The 16,887-nt window shown below is 29.8% G+C and overlaps 2 protein-coding genes across 4 annotated transcripts; one reads left to right on the top strand and one right to left on the bottom strand.

The window, feature by feature from the left end:
• The first annotated feature begins 9,734 nt into the window (after positions 1-9,734).
• Positions 9,735-12,415, top strand: LOC100817160 (uncharacterized). 2 transcript variants are annotated; one of them, XR_005887151.1, is made up of 5 exons: positions 9,735-9,864; positions 10,905-11,133; positions 11,209-11,279; positions 11,799-11,911; positions 12,030-12,415. XR_005887151.1 is itself a non-coding variant. In XM_041006759.1 (4 exons), exons 2-4 carry the CDS (start codon positions 11,008-11,010, stop codon positions 11,902-11,904), a joined length of 303 nt encoding a protein of 100 aa, XP_040862693.1. In that variant the 5' UTR covers positions 9,735-9,864; positions 10,905-11,007; the 3' UTR covers positions 11,905-12,415. The 2 variants fall into 2 exon arrangements, 1 of the variants encoding a protein (XP_040862693.1); XM_041006759.1 differs by having other exon boundaries at positions 11,799-12,415.
• A 37-nt stretch (positions 12,416-12,452) lies between these two features.
• Positions 12,453-15,583, bottom strand: LOC100795313 (protein transport protein Sec61 subunit beta). 2 transcript variants are annotated; one of them, XM_003538003.4, is made up of 2 exons: positions 15,122-15,583; positions 12,453-12,643 (listed from the first exon to the last, which is right to left on the bottom strand). In XM_003538003.4, exon 1 carries the CDS (start codon positions 15,486-15,488, stop codon positions 15,165-15,167), a length of 324 nt encoding a protein of 107 aa, XP_003538051.1. In that variant the 5' UTR covers positions 15,489-15,583; the 3' UTR covers positions 12,453-12,643; positions 15,122-15,164. The 2 variants fall into 2 exon arrangements, with proteins under 2 accessions (XP_003538051.1, XP_006591027.1); XM_006590964.3 differs by lacking the exon at positions 12,453-12,643 and adding an exon at positions 14,288-14,430.
• Positions 15,584-16,887: the final 1,304 nt, after the last annotated feature.

Here is a 16,887-nt window from a genome sequence, read left to right as displayed (position 1 = left end):
TACTATACTCATATCTATAAATTTTTTTATAGCTCTTGTGGTATATTTTGTGAAAAATTATGCTTGGAATGTTTTTATTAGGAATCTTTTTATCAAGTTATCATTTTGTGGATAGACAGTTTATTATATAAAATATATTGAATATTTCAATTTTATTATATTTAGTTTTCATTTACTTCTTTTTAAGGATGACTTATATTTATTTTTAGAATTTTTACAACTTTGAATGATAAGTTATGCTATGTATAATCATAATTGATAATTAAAAAATAGATAAAATATTGAAAAAATTAAAAACATAACATTAATTTTAAAAAAAATCAATATTGTTGTGCAAAAACTCTACGTTACAGTTACCAAATGTGTGTTCATGACATTTATGTTGGGTTAAAATGTTATATATACTACTAAATTTAAGTGTAAAATTATTTTTGAAATGAAAAATTTTAAAAATAAGTTACGTTATTCCAATTAAATGTAATTTTAAAAACATATGTTTGACTGAAATAAAGTTTATAAAGATTGTAATTAAGGCACACTATTAGAATCAAAATTCTTAAATTTGAATTTAAATCAACTTTATAATTAATTTACGGAGTGATAATTGTCCTTCTTATTAGTCAATTAATCTAAAATCTATACTTTTTGTACGCCAAAAATGATCGAATTGTGAAATCAAATATTTATTTTGCGGGTAATTTAACAATGATGTGAAATCAAATATTTAATTTGCGGGTAATTTAACAATGATGCAATATCAGGTGACTCAATAGGTACATACAATAAAATTTGAATTAATCCTAAGTTAACTTAAAAAATGAAAATTATATTTATTATACTGACTTATATTCTATAGGCGAGTCAAATGTTGAGCCACCTATTATGACGTGGATGGGAGGTGCGGGAGGCATAGTTCCCCGCAAAATGGCATAAGAGTGATATTATAAATTGTACTATTTTATTTTATATATATATACACACTAATGTAACCTTATTTGTCCATCAATAATACAAACAATTGATATGCTATTCAGGACGTAAACATAATAATTTATTGAACCTCGTTAAATCTTATATTTAGGTGAGTGGTTGTGATTACTCTATTCTTTATAATTTCAATTGCTATGGTTAACTCTATGTTAACTACGGAGTATATCAAACATGTTTAATAGGAAGATGAGGTGGAACTTTCAATTCAAAGGGTGATTGTAGAATGATAGAACATCCCTTTATTTTACTACAACCTAGTAGTATTACTTGTGTAACAAATTTTACCCTTGCCAAAAATTGGGACAAGGAAAACGTGAGTTGGGTGGTGAGAGGAGCAAAGTATTTCAAAAAGGGAACTTTACAGCCAGGTATGAAAATGATTATGCCATAATTGTATTAGGACCTTAATCCCACAAAAAAAAGAAGTTAGAGAGAGAAAGAGGGTGGTGCCGTCCGTGAGGCCTCACTGGCTGGGAGTAGGGGCCCACCAAATGACTGTCAGAATGAGAGAGAAAAAACAAGACATGACTGCTACTGCTTCATGTGTCGAGCTAGCAGCCACCGAATCTCTCTCTCTCTTCCCCAACCACAGTGTGACTCACACTCACTCATCACTCAGACTCAGTCTCTATCGTCTGTGCTTCACATTTCTCCAGAAATTCGCCTCCAGTGGGCCATCTCTGATCTCGTCTCCACTCTCTCTCTCTCTCTCTCTCTTTTTTCTTCCAACAGTAATTTAGTTAATTCTCTTGAGAGAAAAATCCTCTGCGCCATTTAATATATCTTCACCAACAACAGTCCTCCTCAAATTCTCGTACCATAATGATTCCAATGTTGTTACTACTTTTAATGGAACTCGCATACTCATATGCTTGAAATTAATTCATCCAATCATTCAAATTCATTATCCCATACAATAGTAGCACCTATTGAATTTATGCATAGATTCAAAGAAATTATGTCAACCATTGGGTCTATTAATTAAGGTGGATTACGCGTTTGCCTGCCTAACACCCAAATTTTATTTTTATTAAAATGCATATCTAGGTAAAACTTGTTATTTGAATTAATTTAATCACATAAAGTCGTGTTTTTCTTTTATGGCAATAAAAGTGTGAAATGTTTATTAATTTTACTAATAATTAATATTTATAAAAAAATTAATTGACCATTCTTACTGTGATTTCTTTTCTTAATCATATTTTTTATTTATAAGACCTTGAATTTCTATTTTTCTTAAGATATTATTTGGTGAACAAGAAATAAGATGAAGAGGAAATAAATATGTAAGAAATAAATAAAAAATAAGTGTGTTTGATAAAGAAAAAAATGAAAGAAGAGAAAATAAATTGTGTGAGACTCAATAATATTTTTGCTCTATTTCTTACTTATTTTTATTCACTTATTTATTTCCTCCTTGTATTTCTTAAATCAAATACTTTTATTTTTAATTTATTTTTCATATATTTTCATCCCGTGTCTCTATTTTCATTCCACTCTATTGGTCATCACAATCATGTTTAGTATTTTTAATTATTTTTATTAAAATTTTAATCATGCATTTTTTTAATCTCACCCTAAATTGGCATTACATGATATTTTTACAAAATTTGGAAGTATGATTTTATTGTTTTAAAACATAGTATATAATATCATATAATAAAATTCAAAATTGACATTATTATTCATTTTCTTATAAATAATTATTATTAAGAAATTAATAAATTAAAACTCCTAAAAGAATAAAAGTCACAATGAAGATATACTCTAATACTAAATTATTTATTTTTTTAATAAACATTCAATGTTTTTAAAATTCTTAATTTTACTCATTTCATTCTTTTTTAAAAAATTTAATCTTATTTATGTGTTGTTTGTAAAGTTCAATATCATATTAGTTACTCTTTTATCAATTATACTCTTGCTTGTTTTCTTATTTTTAATTAAGTTACACATTTATTATAGAGTAGAAAGATAAATGGCTAAAATAGAAAACTTCATAGTTATTTAATTAAAATTGAGATAATTTATTGCATTTCTTAATTTTTACAAAATAACCTTAAAAACATGTAAAAAAAGACCAAATCAAATAATATATATTCAAAATAAGGCTTAAATTTACTTTTCATCCATACAATTTTATTGCATATTTGATTTTTACCTTTTTAAAATTTAATAATTTTAATTTACCATTATTTTTTAAAAAAATTTTAACATAAATAATTATTAATGTGATATCTAAGTGATGATATTATCTTGACATACTTCCTTAAATAATAACATAATAGTCCATTACACTGATAATTCAAATTATATCAACATATTCTTGTCAGTGTCACACCGACATATGTATCAAATTATCATCTAACATTAATTAGATTTAAGTCTTAAAATAATAAGTAATAAAATAAAATAAAATTGAATTGGTCGCAAGAATGAAAATGTTTTTTTAAAAAAAAAAAAACTGGTGCATTGGTGTACTTACTGTGTGAGTCAGACACTGATGCCTCCCCACTAATTGATTGACTGGATAGTCAAATGTGACAATTGGCAATAATCATAGAATACCCTTTTGGACTGAGTTGACTCGGTCCTATGCCCCCGCAAATATCGTACGTGGTCGTCCTTCTATACACATTCAACAAGTTTCATTCCCGACTATGCTTTGGCAGATTTCAAACTAGAATGGTTTCTGTTACTACTTTTGGGGAAGTCTTCACATGCCTCCTCAAGCCTCAATTATGCTCACAGTGCTCTTTCCTCCTAAATTCATTCCTAGATACTCTTTGCTCAAGTTAATAGTTAAAAAGGTCAAAATATGATACCAACAACAACCATTAACAAAATAAATAATCATTTATATCTTTTAATCAAATAATTCAAAATTTAAATCCTGATTTTTAATATGAAATATATTATGTTTAGAAAAAAATACTTATCTTATATGCCCTCAAGTTTTCAATAAATATTAATTATTGTTTTCGGTAAAGATTACTTTATAGTTTGTATTAATATCATCATTAAAAGAAAATTTAAAAACAATTTTAGAAAAAAAAATATGAAGAAAAATCAATTATTTTTCATAAACTAGTTTATAAAAGTTCTCTTCATTTAATTTCTTCAAAATTGATTGTAATTGTTATATAATTTTAATTTATAAAATAAGCTTAATTTAATTTTTCTTTTATTCTTTTTATAAATACTTATTTGCTTTTTGGGTGAAAAAAATGCTTATTTATTTATATCTCACAATGGTTGATTTGAGACTTTATAACTTTGTTGACTTATTTTTTTGACGACAAACGTTATAAATGCAATTAAATGTGCTCAAACTGCTTGGAGAATTTTAGCCAACCATAAAATAATTTAAGTAACTATTCATATTATTTGACATGTATTTAATGTTTTGTGATAAATTTTCAACATTAATTATTGGACCAATTTCCTTTCCGGCCACAGAAATTAATAACAGAACAATTTATATGTAATTTTAAAATATCACTGAAATTAAATGATTTTAAAATTAGTGAAGAAAAAGTGATTTTCCGTTATTAAATTTAGTCACTAATTCTTTGAATTTTAGTGACTTTGTTCAAATAAAAATTAATTTTATACCCTTTTATTGTTATTTTTTATTTTTTGGATTGATAAGTTAATGTTTTTTTTTACATAAAACTTACATATTTTTTTATTTTATTTCTCTTAATATTTTATTCATAGTGAATTAAGGGTATGACTAAATTACTAATCGTTTCTCAAAAATAAATATTAAATTATTGACTGAATATAATTTTGGTCTCTCTATTTAACTTGATTTGTAATTTTCATCCTCCTATCCTCCTATTTTATTTAATTTGTAACTTTGAAACTCCTAAAAAAAAATATAGACATATGTTCTCTTATTTTTAAAATTTAAAAATTTTAGTTCGACCATCAATTTTAATTTTAGAACTTTGACTGTTAATAAGAAAATATTAATCACTAAAATCTAACAATATTTTCTGATTAATTGTCAACACCTTGAAATCAATAGTCGATCTAAAAAATTTATTTTGAAAAATAGATGATATGTCTTTATTTTTTGTATAGGATGATCAAAATTGTAAATGCAATGAAATAAAAAGATCAAAATTATATTTTAACTTAAATTAATTTGATATTTAATAATATGATTATTTTGGTCTTAAGTCACATTCACAACATCAGTAGTAATCGAGTTTAATCTTTTCTATTTTTCGTTAAATAAAACAAGAAGACGTCCAACCCTTCAGACACTATAATAGCAAATTTAAACACAGGTTAACTCCTTGGCCATTGCCTAATGCCTATATGCATGGTTTGCATTAATTAGCAGGAGATGCCGTAGGATATAGGCACTACCTAATTTTTAAACAATTAACAGACCTTTAAATTCTTACATGCACGTAGGTCTGATTTGAAAGAAAATCATATTATATATATATATACCCATTTGCGTGTTGATAGATAATTTGCGTTCCAATCTTTGACTTAGGTTAAAGCTATGTGCTAAAATCTTCCCACAGAAATTAATGATCTCCCTTGTTTATAATTAAACAAACATATAATTTCAATTCGTGATGATAAATCAAACGTTAAAGCAAGTAATATTGTTGAATATAAACAATGAATAAGCAAGTAGCCCTTAATCTATTAATTTCTTGAAGACGGAGTTCTACTTGGAAAATCAATTCAATAATTTGGAATTTTCTCGTCTAAAGAGATTGGCTATACGCTGCCCGCATTTCCATTGTGTTGCTCTCTTCAATTATATATAAACTAAAGCACCCTTATAGTTATATTCCTTTTCTGCAGTGATATTATTAAATTAGATAAAGACGTCCTCTTTCGAATTTCTCCTGTATAGTCATATGTTCACCACAATCTTTAATTTCTCCCCCTTATTATTTCTTGAAATGGAACCATAAACCACTATAGCTTGATTAGGCTTTTTTGGTAAAACCGATCGAAGGGAAAATGAAAGAAACGAGCTTCTTCAAAACTAATATTTGAGAAAAAGGAGAGATGGAAATTTAACGTAGCTACAATAAACAAGTAATCAAATCCGAATACAGACATAATATATTACCCCTCTAGTTAATATTTGAATAGTCATTAAGATCCCTCTCTAGTCTAGCGTTGCATCTTTTTAAGCAAAAATAAGCTAAATAAGAATATAAAAAATACGGTAACCCATAATAATACATAATCCTGCTTCAGCAATTCTAGATGAGAAGTACATATTACACCTTTTTATTTGGTGAATGAGTACATATTACACCGACCAACAATGTTTAAACATTCAATAGGAGAAAAACTGCCAATTGATTTAAAAACTTTAGTCCGACTTACGTTCTATCTAAATGAGAGAAAATTAACACTAAGATATATGTTTTAATTTAATCAAATTCATATGTTTCTTGTCAGGTACAAATATTATTAATATACAAGAGGTATCTTAACTCTCGCAAATTAATTTGTCCAATAGACCAAGTTTCTATAAAGAAAACATAAATTACGATTAGATTACCATTAATTAAAAGAAAAATAGATAGAGGTGTAACCGGTCCGTCTAACGATTCTTTCCGGGGAATTGAAGGTCTTATGACAAGTTTCAAGACTAAGAGGATGAAGCAAACATTACAATGCGTGATTCTAGAGATCAAAGAGAAAGGAGGTCAATATGAATTAAGGATTGCACCTAATTGAGTCACTCGCCTACAAATTGATAAAAATATTTTGAGGCCAACTTGAAGAATCAATTTGAAAAGTCCAATTTACAAGACAAGAAGCATCCATGGGTTGAGTTGATCAATTTTGCTGGAATATTAATATTGGCCTGATTAGATAATAATTAAGTCCAACATGCACGACCTTTCATTGTTATTTTAAAGTCTTTTAATTATTAGATTAGTTATTGGGCTTGAGCCTAAACTAGGGTTATTAGTAGAAGTATAAATAGACTCCTCAAACACTTTTGCCAGAATTTGAAGATTAATGAAATTTGAGAGTTTCTTTATTATGAGAGTTTTTCCTTTATTCTTGGGTTAAGAACTGATAGTTAGTGTTATTTCTACCAGCAGGTCGCGGTTAGGGTCACGCTCCTTATGATAACTTTGGTTCTACTAGCAAGTCGCAATTAGGGTCAAGTTTCTTTTTTTTATACCTATTTTCAAGACGATCCTAAGTGTTCTCTTATAAAAATTAGAACACAATTGTTCTAGCTTTTACCCCTAGTCATACCTCATAATCTAATTTTTATCTTGAACTTGTCAGAGATATCTGATACTACCTCCAAAACTCCGTGGGAAGTATTTAATTGTTTCATTAATACTTGATTGAAGTTGACTCTCTTTCATGTTGTGTTGGATTTAGACTTTAGAGGTTGAAAAGAGAGAGGATAATAGAAGAAAAAGTTTTGAATTAAAGTAAAATAACAAAGATATAGATCTTATGTGAAACTCACAAAATTTCTTTGGTTTCTCTTTTTTCTCTAAACCAAATGCAACCTTAAGGAGTATTTAATATGCCTTGCAATTGGATCATTTACAATTACTCTCATGAGCTAATCGCATCATTCCAAGGGCTTCAACCCAATTACACTCATGAGCCTTCAGGTTGGTATTGTATTTTGTGTCGATGCAAATGAGCTCTATGGGTTATGCTTGTATTATCTAATTCGAAACAAATCCTTCTACAAAACAAATCATAGTCAAGAAATACATTATTGAAAACAATTTCAATCCTATGTAAACAAAGAGACCAAATAACCAAAAACCAAATGACTAACCAAAGCTTATTTGCTTTATTTTGTTTTGTTTTATGAATCCAACATGTTGAATAAAATGAAATTTGCATCATGCATGCAAGACTATAGTTAAATCCAACCATTCATAACATTTTATCCATGGTAAGTATGCTAATTTGTAGGAGAAGAATAAGTGAGTCGGTGATTCCTAAATTGTGTTGTTATTAGTTTTCATTTTAAAATCAAATAACATTAAGTGAAATTGTCCAATGAATATTTAAGTCTTCATTTGTAATTGAGGAAGGCGATGTGAGACCCTCCTACACCCCGTCCCTCAAATGTTCCTACCAAAACATACAACATATGAAGATAGATTATAGGATCTAATATTGTGTTAGTTTTCTTTTTAAAACTAATTGATTTTAAGTGAAATTACTCAACATATATTTAAAGTACACCTAATAATTGAGTTGGACAACTTTCTCATAGTTAAAAAAGAGACAATAAATATTATTATCATTAGTAAGCAATTCTCTTAACTTTGGGGTCATACATTATTGTTTCAATTTTTAGAGGTTCTAAAAATACAAAACAGAAAACACATAATAGCAATTTAAGGATATAACTTTGGTGACCAGCTTGAATTGATAATTTAAAAGGAATCAAGGTAATATAATGAAACTTTGGTGCGAAGATACCTAGTAAAAATATTTAACCATTGGAGGGAATATTGTATTTGGATTGGTATAATGAAACTACACATATATGTATTTGGTTCTAATATATTTTTTGCAACTTGTAACTTTCCTCTATTATGGTTTTGATAGTTATACTTTTAAAGTTTGGTTTTTAGTGTTGTAGCTTTATTTATTTTAAACAATTATATATTATTGGATTGGAATTATATAGGTTTAAAACATGATATAATCTAGCTCCAGATCACTCTATAAATCAAGATAAACATTTAAAAAAATCCTTTCTTAGATGGTTAGAAACTTGACTTTTTAAGATGGTTTTTTGGAAAATCATCCTCAAATCATCAATTTTTTTACGTTTTTAAAACAAAAAAAAGTTCTAAGATGATTACTTTGAAAATCGACATAAAATCTCATATTCTACGACGGTTTAAAAACCATCATAAAAAGTGTTGACTTTCTACTACGACAAGTTCAAAAACGATTTGAAACCATTGTGGAATGGATAAAAAAAGTCATCTTTAAAAGCCTTTTTCTAGTGGTGTTTCATTTGCAACCACTCTTTTGCACATTTTGTATCTTTCATTGAGACAACTTCCTAACTTTCCCATGTCTCTCCACCATATTTAATCCATTTCTAAATCTTTCCTTCTCATAACTTCTCAACACATCACCATATATAAATATTAGCGATGAAAAATTCCACTAAAAACAATTAATTAGATTCCACGAATATATACCCACTCAAAGATAAATTTTCATTAAATCTAATATATTTAATAAACTCATATCTCATAATAGAATAGAACATATTTAAACACGATGTTATTATATTTTACATATACCTACTCACAATTTTTTTCATTAAATCTAATATATTTAATAAACTCATATCTCATAATAGAATAGAACATATTTAAACACGATCTTATTATATTTTACATATATCTACTTATTGAAAATTTTTCATTAAATCTAATATATTTAATAAACTCATATCTCATAATAAAATAGAACATATTTAAACATAATGTTATTATATTATACTAGAGAAAAGTGTTTTAAATAATAAACAAATAAAAGTTAAATACAGTTAATAAAAAAAACAAAAAAAAACTAATAATATAAGAATAATGAAAAGTTAATGTAGACTAGAAGAAAATTTTTAAATTTAAGACATGATTTAAGGATGAAATTATTCAATGAAATATGGATAATAAATGGAATAACTCTCATTATTTAAAATAATAATTTTTTAAATAAGCGAGTCTGAAAAGGGAAAAGAAATCAGTGATGAACCCCGCACAAATCGTATATCCCCCTTCGTTCACTGTCGCCGTTGAAGCTTGGCCGTCGAACAAGCCACCGCCGTCGGAGCTTGGTCCCTATCGCCGTCGCACACTCTCACCATAAGTGAGTCACTTCTCAGTTCTCACCTCTGTTCCTCAATGTTTGTGTTCTTCCTCATTGAAGGAACCTTACAAAGCTAATATTTATGGCTATATTTTGTGAATGTGAACACTCGTGTTTCAATTTTTTGATTAATCGAGTTCTCACGTCATAAGCATGTCTTGCTCCCTGCAAGAGGGTTACCGTAGATAACAGGATTCAATTTCCAAATGTCCAATTACTTTAATTGTATACATTTATTCAAAATATCTTCATAAGCACGTATAGGAGAAGAAAATGTGAAGGCAAAATGCATTGATATTGATATTCTACACTAGTTAAAATCAACTTATGCACCTAAGCTCTTGGAGGAGTTAACTGAAAAATGTTTCTGTAGAAGTTAAGTGGACAAGTTAATTTTAGCTTATATAAGAAGCTCAATTCGTTTTAACTTCTTAATTTCTGCTGCTACAAGTACTTATGGAGAAGTTTATTTAAACTTGGCCAAAATCCATATTTGTTAAGTTTTTTTTTTCAAAAGACCAATGTTAATGGTTAATTTGTTAATTTTTGTTAGTGGGAGAGATTTGAATCCACGACCTCTCCCTCCCCCATCTCTCTTCAATCACCAAGTCAACCTTATAACTCCCTTGTTAAGGCTTTTGTTATTCTGGTGTTGCATATCGAAGGTCTCTTGTCCCATATTAAACGTTTGGGGGACAATTATTTTCCGGGCCTTGGTACATTTTAGCTTTCTTGTTCTGTAGGAATATGTTTGATCACATGGAGGCATGGAGCTTCCTGCAAGCTTGTCAAAGCTTTGAATTTTGTAGTTATATTAAATGTAGTTAGTTATCATAGTTGGTATGCTTGATGAGTTGATGCAAACTATTTTTTAAATAGCTTATTTTTTGTTCTGTTAATTTGTCTTCTACTGCATGATTCAAAGTTAGATTGTTTGATCAAATGATCCAGTCTTCAATCAAGTTATACAACCATATATTTCTGGTTTAATGCTAAAATCCTATGTGCCACTCACACAATGAGTCGTTACTATCTTGCAGATTAGCACTTTCTATTCCATTCCTAAACACATGGATACTGATGTCATTGGAGATCTTGTTGACAAGCTCAAGGTTATCCAGAATGACGATGTAGAAGATTTTGATGATCACCATTGAAGATGAAAGTGAATATAATAGAGACATGTCGGAGGAAAATACCTTAGCTAATTCCTTGATCTCAAGGAACAGGACTCATGACACAATGAATTCACTTTTGGATAGCTTTGAGGTATAATCTTTTTTTAATTAAGATTATGTTACTTGTTTAAGTATATTATTTGCTAATTATATTGTTTGAGAACAGGGTGATGATGACAAAAAAAGTTGGGCCTCCTTCCGTGAATGCATTGCCAAGGTCCCTGAACAAGTGTTGAGGTGATAAAGATTCAGCAAAATTAGAATGCTTAACTATGGTGAATTTCCTTGTGGGCCCTTATGGAGGCAGATTATTTACTAAACCAAATGGGAGAAAATGTTTGACAAATATCTTGCCTCAGGAGAAAAAATTAAAATAAGCAGGAAAATAGTAGAAATATATTTATTGTCATTTGCATCTTATTGGCTTACCTAACATTTGAGACATTCCAGCCATTTGGAACATGCTATGACTATGTTTGACAAAAGTAGATAAGTTAGCTCAAGGCTGAAATGTTAGCTGTTAGCTTAAAACTGTTAAACTATCTTATTGAATTATAAGTGAGAAGATGAAAGCTGGAATTTAGATTATGCATCTTAATTTCCCTCAAAATCAAGTGCATTGTTTTATAATCATATTTTGTACTAGTGTGATAGAAGATTTAATTTGTATAATAACCAGATTGATGGTTGTATAGATTTTATCAATTTATCAATATATTGTGTTTAATTACAGTTTTGGTGAAACCGTTATTATAGGGGTACCAATGCTAAGCCAATATGGCCTGTTTCAAGTGGTCGGCCATCAAATGCTGATATCCCTAGATATAGTTATTGCACCGGAGTCCAGACCTATGTGTTGTGAATTTTAGGTAGTTATTTTAGATATCAGTGGTTGAAGCTGAAACGTTTGCTTATTTCTTTTGCTTGTTCAAGCAAATATTTGCTTATTTCCTTTACATAGTGAGTTGTTAATGTTGGTGGTGCCAGATTTTGCCACAGCTGCTGTATTACTTCGGAGTTGACAATGAAGTGGGCTCTCTGGATTGGGCTTCAATTGTGGTGTATGCATGTGAAGCTTCTTGTGAGGCAAGTTTGCCTTACAAAGATGAATTTGCTTGGATACAAATTTATTCACCTTCCACAACCTTATAGGGAAATGTCTTTTTTTTAAAAAAAAAAAAAAAAGATTTGGGTTCAGAAAGTATAAGCTGTTTTTCGTTTGGCTTGGTGGAAGTATGAGGAAAGAATTTCTTTATCTACTTCAACCATCAATTTTGAGGATTGATTGTTGATTATGCAATTTATAAGCTTGTTGCGTCTTTGCTACAATCAATTAGAATGTATGATTTGCATTGAAAAAGAATGATAATGGGCTTAGGCCCCTTTTAATAAAAAAAAGAATGATAATTATTTTGCAAAATTTAATGAAATACTAACCATTAACATTTGTTGATAAAAAAATCATTGTTTGAATTAAAATAGAAAAGGGAGTGTCACAGATTTTGGCGTGGACTTGAACATTTTCTTCTTGACTTGTAAGACTCTTTTACTGTCCCTACAATAATGCTTACCAGTCCAGGTTACACTGTCCCTTCCTTTCCCTGCATTCAGAAACCATTATCACAAACACGTTTAATAAATTCAACCTTGATACACTATTTTATACTCTTTTTTTTTGTTAAGTAATATTTTATACTGTTAATTCATTAAATTATACTTTAGATATAACTCGGGCTAAATTGAACAAAAATAAGTATATTACAAGGACTAAAATATTATAAGGACTAAATTGAAAAAAGAGTAATGACCAAAACAAAAATAAATAAATTACGAGAACCATTTAGATTTTTTTTTTACAAGCACCAAAATTAAAGGGCGGTAAATTATAGAGATAAAAATACATAGATAAACCTTGGAATCTCCAACATTGTTTCTAGACCTTTCTCAAGGGCCTTGTAAACAAATGTAACTGTTCCAGGCCTACAAGAGTGGCAAAGCTATTGCAGCTCGTTTATTGTTTTTTAGTCAGTTGTAGTTATGACAATTTATATTAGCCAGATAATTTATACTTGTAGTTAATATCACACAGAGGATAAAATTCATTCTTTCTTATTATTTTCAATATGATACCTGCAGATATTATATTTTAGGGATCATGTGCTTAAACGATTACTTCCGTTTGTGCGTTCAATTACGCACTGAGATAACAAGATAGCCAATTATATGGATTGGGCCTCAAGCTCAATCCAAACTAAATGTCAACAGTTTTTTTTTTATAATTATCAACAAACATATATAATGCTACTTAATTTATGCAACTAACATGAACTTGTAACAAAATAGCTCAGTTATTGTTGTTATTACTTATTATTAGGATGCATGAATCCTAGTTATCAAAACTCAAAAGAAACACAACCGTCTTTTTTTTTTTTTTAAGTAGAAACACAACTCTCTCCTTACTAGAGAATAACTACATTTGCATCTTTACTCCATTCCCAATCACCACTATCACTCAAAACTGAGAAGAGGAAAACTCTAAATCCCCGATCCTAACATGAAGTAGTAGCGGAAATTAAGTGTAAGGATTCGAGCGTTGGTTCTTCTCTGCTTCAAGTTCCAATCCAAGCCAAGATCATCAGCAACCAAAATAACTTCGGGAAGAATAAAAGTAGGCCTAAAGCTAGCTTTCGTTTGCTAAGAAAATCTTTTACTGACAGGTCATGACACTATGCAAAGTTTCATGAATAACGGGTCCTTTGGCAAAAAGAAAGCAATTTATCTATCCAATAGAAACATGAGGCCTTTCAGGATAACTTTTGGCCAGTTGCTTTGGACATCCAACATTTTTGTTGGAACACCCAACAACTGTAAGAGTTAAAATGTCTGTTACCTTTTCTTTAAATACGGATCAGAGCAATATGTATGACTCATGCGGATATAACTTAAGACTCGTGACAAAGCCTTTTGATCTTGTATGTATAATATTAAAGAAAATTACATAGATGAACGGCACCCGCAGGTAATTTTGCAAGGCTGTGCACTAAAACGAAAATTCATGACTGTTAAAATGTTATGCATTAATGTCAGTTACACTCACTCTGAAAAGAAAAATCTAACGGGTATGGTAATCTCATTATAATTTAACAGGAAGCTCAACATTGAGAACAAAATCAGGCCATGATATACTCAATGTCAACATTGAGAACAAAATCAGGCCATGATATACTCAATGACAACTCACCATCAACTTTCAAGAGTTAAAAGAATTTTCCTTTAAGGAAAGGTCCATCCAATGATAAACGTGGCAATATCTATAGAAGACAGTCCCAATCCCTCTCTTCAAAGGTCAATATCGCGGATTAGAAATATACTACATCTTAACAAGTACCTGGAAAGTGATATAATTTGCAAGGTGTGAATATAAGCTTATACCTCATTTTTCTTTTTTTCTTTTTTTTACCTGTAGCAATCGAATCGAAGACAAGTAGAGGAAATTTATAACAATTCATGCACTTTGTTCAACCAATTGAACTAGATGCTATTGGTATCTCATTTTCCTTATATACAGACATATACAATAGTTATTGCTAATTTAGCTGCTAACTTGTTTATTATTTGTAAATTCAATTTCGTAACAACATTGATGTATTCAGGATGAGCCTTTTCAACAACCTTTCCAAAGCAACATATAAATCCTTATTATCAAGAACTTAATAGCATCAAATATAGTAAAACCATTACAATTCAATTGCATCATTACTTTATAATAAATGCGGCAGCTCATAAACTAATAAAACGTGATTAACAGAAACGAACGCAATGTGATAATAGAAATTGCTGAAATGCAGCCGTTGTTTGTATAGGAAATTTAAGCAAAAAAAAAGTGTAATAATAGAATGAATGAATTGAGAGATCAATTTTCAAGGAAAGACCAAATGCGACTTCCTTCAAGAGCAAGAAGAAGATCCAATCATTTCACAGCTAGAGAAACAGGAAGCCTAATCAAGCCCTAAGAAAATTTTCAAAATCAAAAAAATAAAGAAGCGTAAATTAGAAACAAAAACGCAGGTTTCGAATACCGGATTTCGTGATCCAGATCAGATCCATGATCGCGAAGAGGAATCAAACGGTGGCGCCGGAGGAACGATAGCGGTAGAGCTTGCCGAAGACGTGGAGCGCGGTGACGAAGCCGATGAAGCAGAGGCTCATGACGAGCACCACCGTGGGGGAGATCTTGAGGCCTGGAGCGTCGTCAGTATAGAACCGCAGCATGTTGCTTCCTCCGGCGCCGGAGCCTCCACTGACGGAGGCGGAGCTTGTTCCTCCGCCGAGGCGACGACGGCGCATGCCGGCGGTGGCGGCAGCGGTGCCGCGAGGAGCCATCACGCCCGGTCGCGTGGTGGCATGGGACGCTGTGGATTGAGATTGGGAGGCGCCTCTCGCCATGTCGAAGATCACGAGGGAAAAGGGGGTGTCGTCGGAGAAAGAAACAGTGTTGGGAGTATGGGATCAATAGAGGCACAGAATTATTTATGTTGCCAAAAGTTATGTTTATTTAATATCATTTGCTTGACTTATCCACTTGTTTAATTTAATGTATTTATGGTAATAAGATAAGATGAGATTAATTTATTTAAGGATTAGAAATTATGAATTGATTCTGTTCTTGTACGGTGGTGCATGGAGTTTGTAATAATAGGACTTGGACTTGTTAAAAAGAAATGAAAAAAAAAAAGGTGAAGAATAAGGATCTGCATCGTGATTGTTGTACTTGTTAAAAGGAAATTGATACTCTTTAGTGGATCAACACATGGGTTGGGTAAGATTTGATCGGAGGAAAAATAAATATCAGATTAATTAACATATTTTAAATTGGTTCTAGCTGGTTTTACAAATCATTTTTTAGTAATTTAACCAGACCTAGTGTGATCAAATTTTGATTTAGTCTATGTTGGATTATTGGATTGGTATGTCTTTCTATATACTAACTTCATAAACAAATTAAGATTTGAAAAATTAGATAAAAAGAAGAAAAAATGAAAACAAATTAATATGAAGCCAATTTCACTTCTTGAGAACAACATCAGCTACTCACATATCATTTGGTGATTGGTAAAAAAAAAAAATTGTAGGACTAATTCATTGTTTCTAACCTTTAAAAAAAAGTCGGAAGCAGATTTTTTTTTAATTTTAGGGAATGATATAAAAAAAATGCATCCCGTTTTTTTTTATCATTATTATGATATTCCATATTTCATATTCCAATTCAATTGGATACCAGAAAAAAAAAATCGGGATTGAACCGAAACGCCCAATAATATTATTATTAGACCCTTGATATTTCAAATTTAAATTGGACCTTAATTAATTTAACTTAAGGTGGATGAGTTCATTTAAGCGTTTAGTATTAGATTTATATCTTCTATAAAAAAATTTAGATTTATATACTTGTATTATAATCTATCGTAAAGCAAATCGAAAGTTGTCAAATTTGTTTAGATAACACTAATCCAAATTGGATAAAACCAACCTAATTTATTTTAGTCTTGGGGTTAAAATTATTGAGTTTATGAATGATTCTTGCATCTTCAAGTAATAATAGGTGTATAAGATATTTATGTTAATGTTAATCAAAACTAGGATTTTTTTTTTTTATTGAATAGAGGGCCAAAGTCCAACTACACTAACAAACTATGAGTAGGATAAGTCTATCCATCCACAATAGGTGGTGGCATTCCATAGCACACGGGGTTGGTATAACATATGGATTGCTATGGGGAAGTTATGCACCAAGAAAACCTAAAGGAAAGAAGATTGTTTTTAGGGAATTAGTATTGGTTGCTAT

This window comes from Glycine max, chromosome 11 (genome assembly GCF_000004515.6).
Source record: "Glycine max cultivar Williams 82 chromosome 11, Glycine_max_v4.0, whole genome shotgun sequence".
NCBI lineage: Eukaryota > Viridiplantae > Streptophyta > Magnoliopsida > Fabales > Fabaceae > Glycine > Glycine max.
The sequence above is the reverse complement of the archived record's forward strand: the minus strand, read 5'-3'. Positions and strand labels throughout refer to the sequence as shown.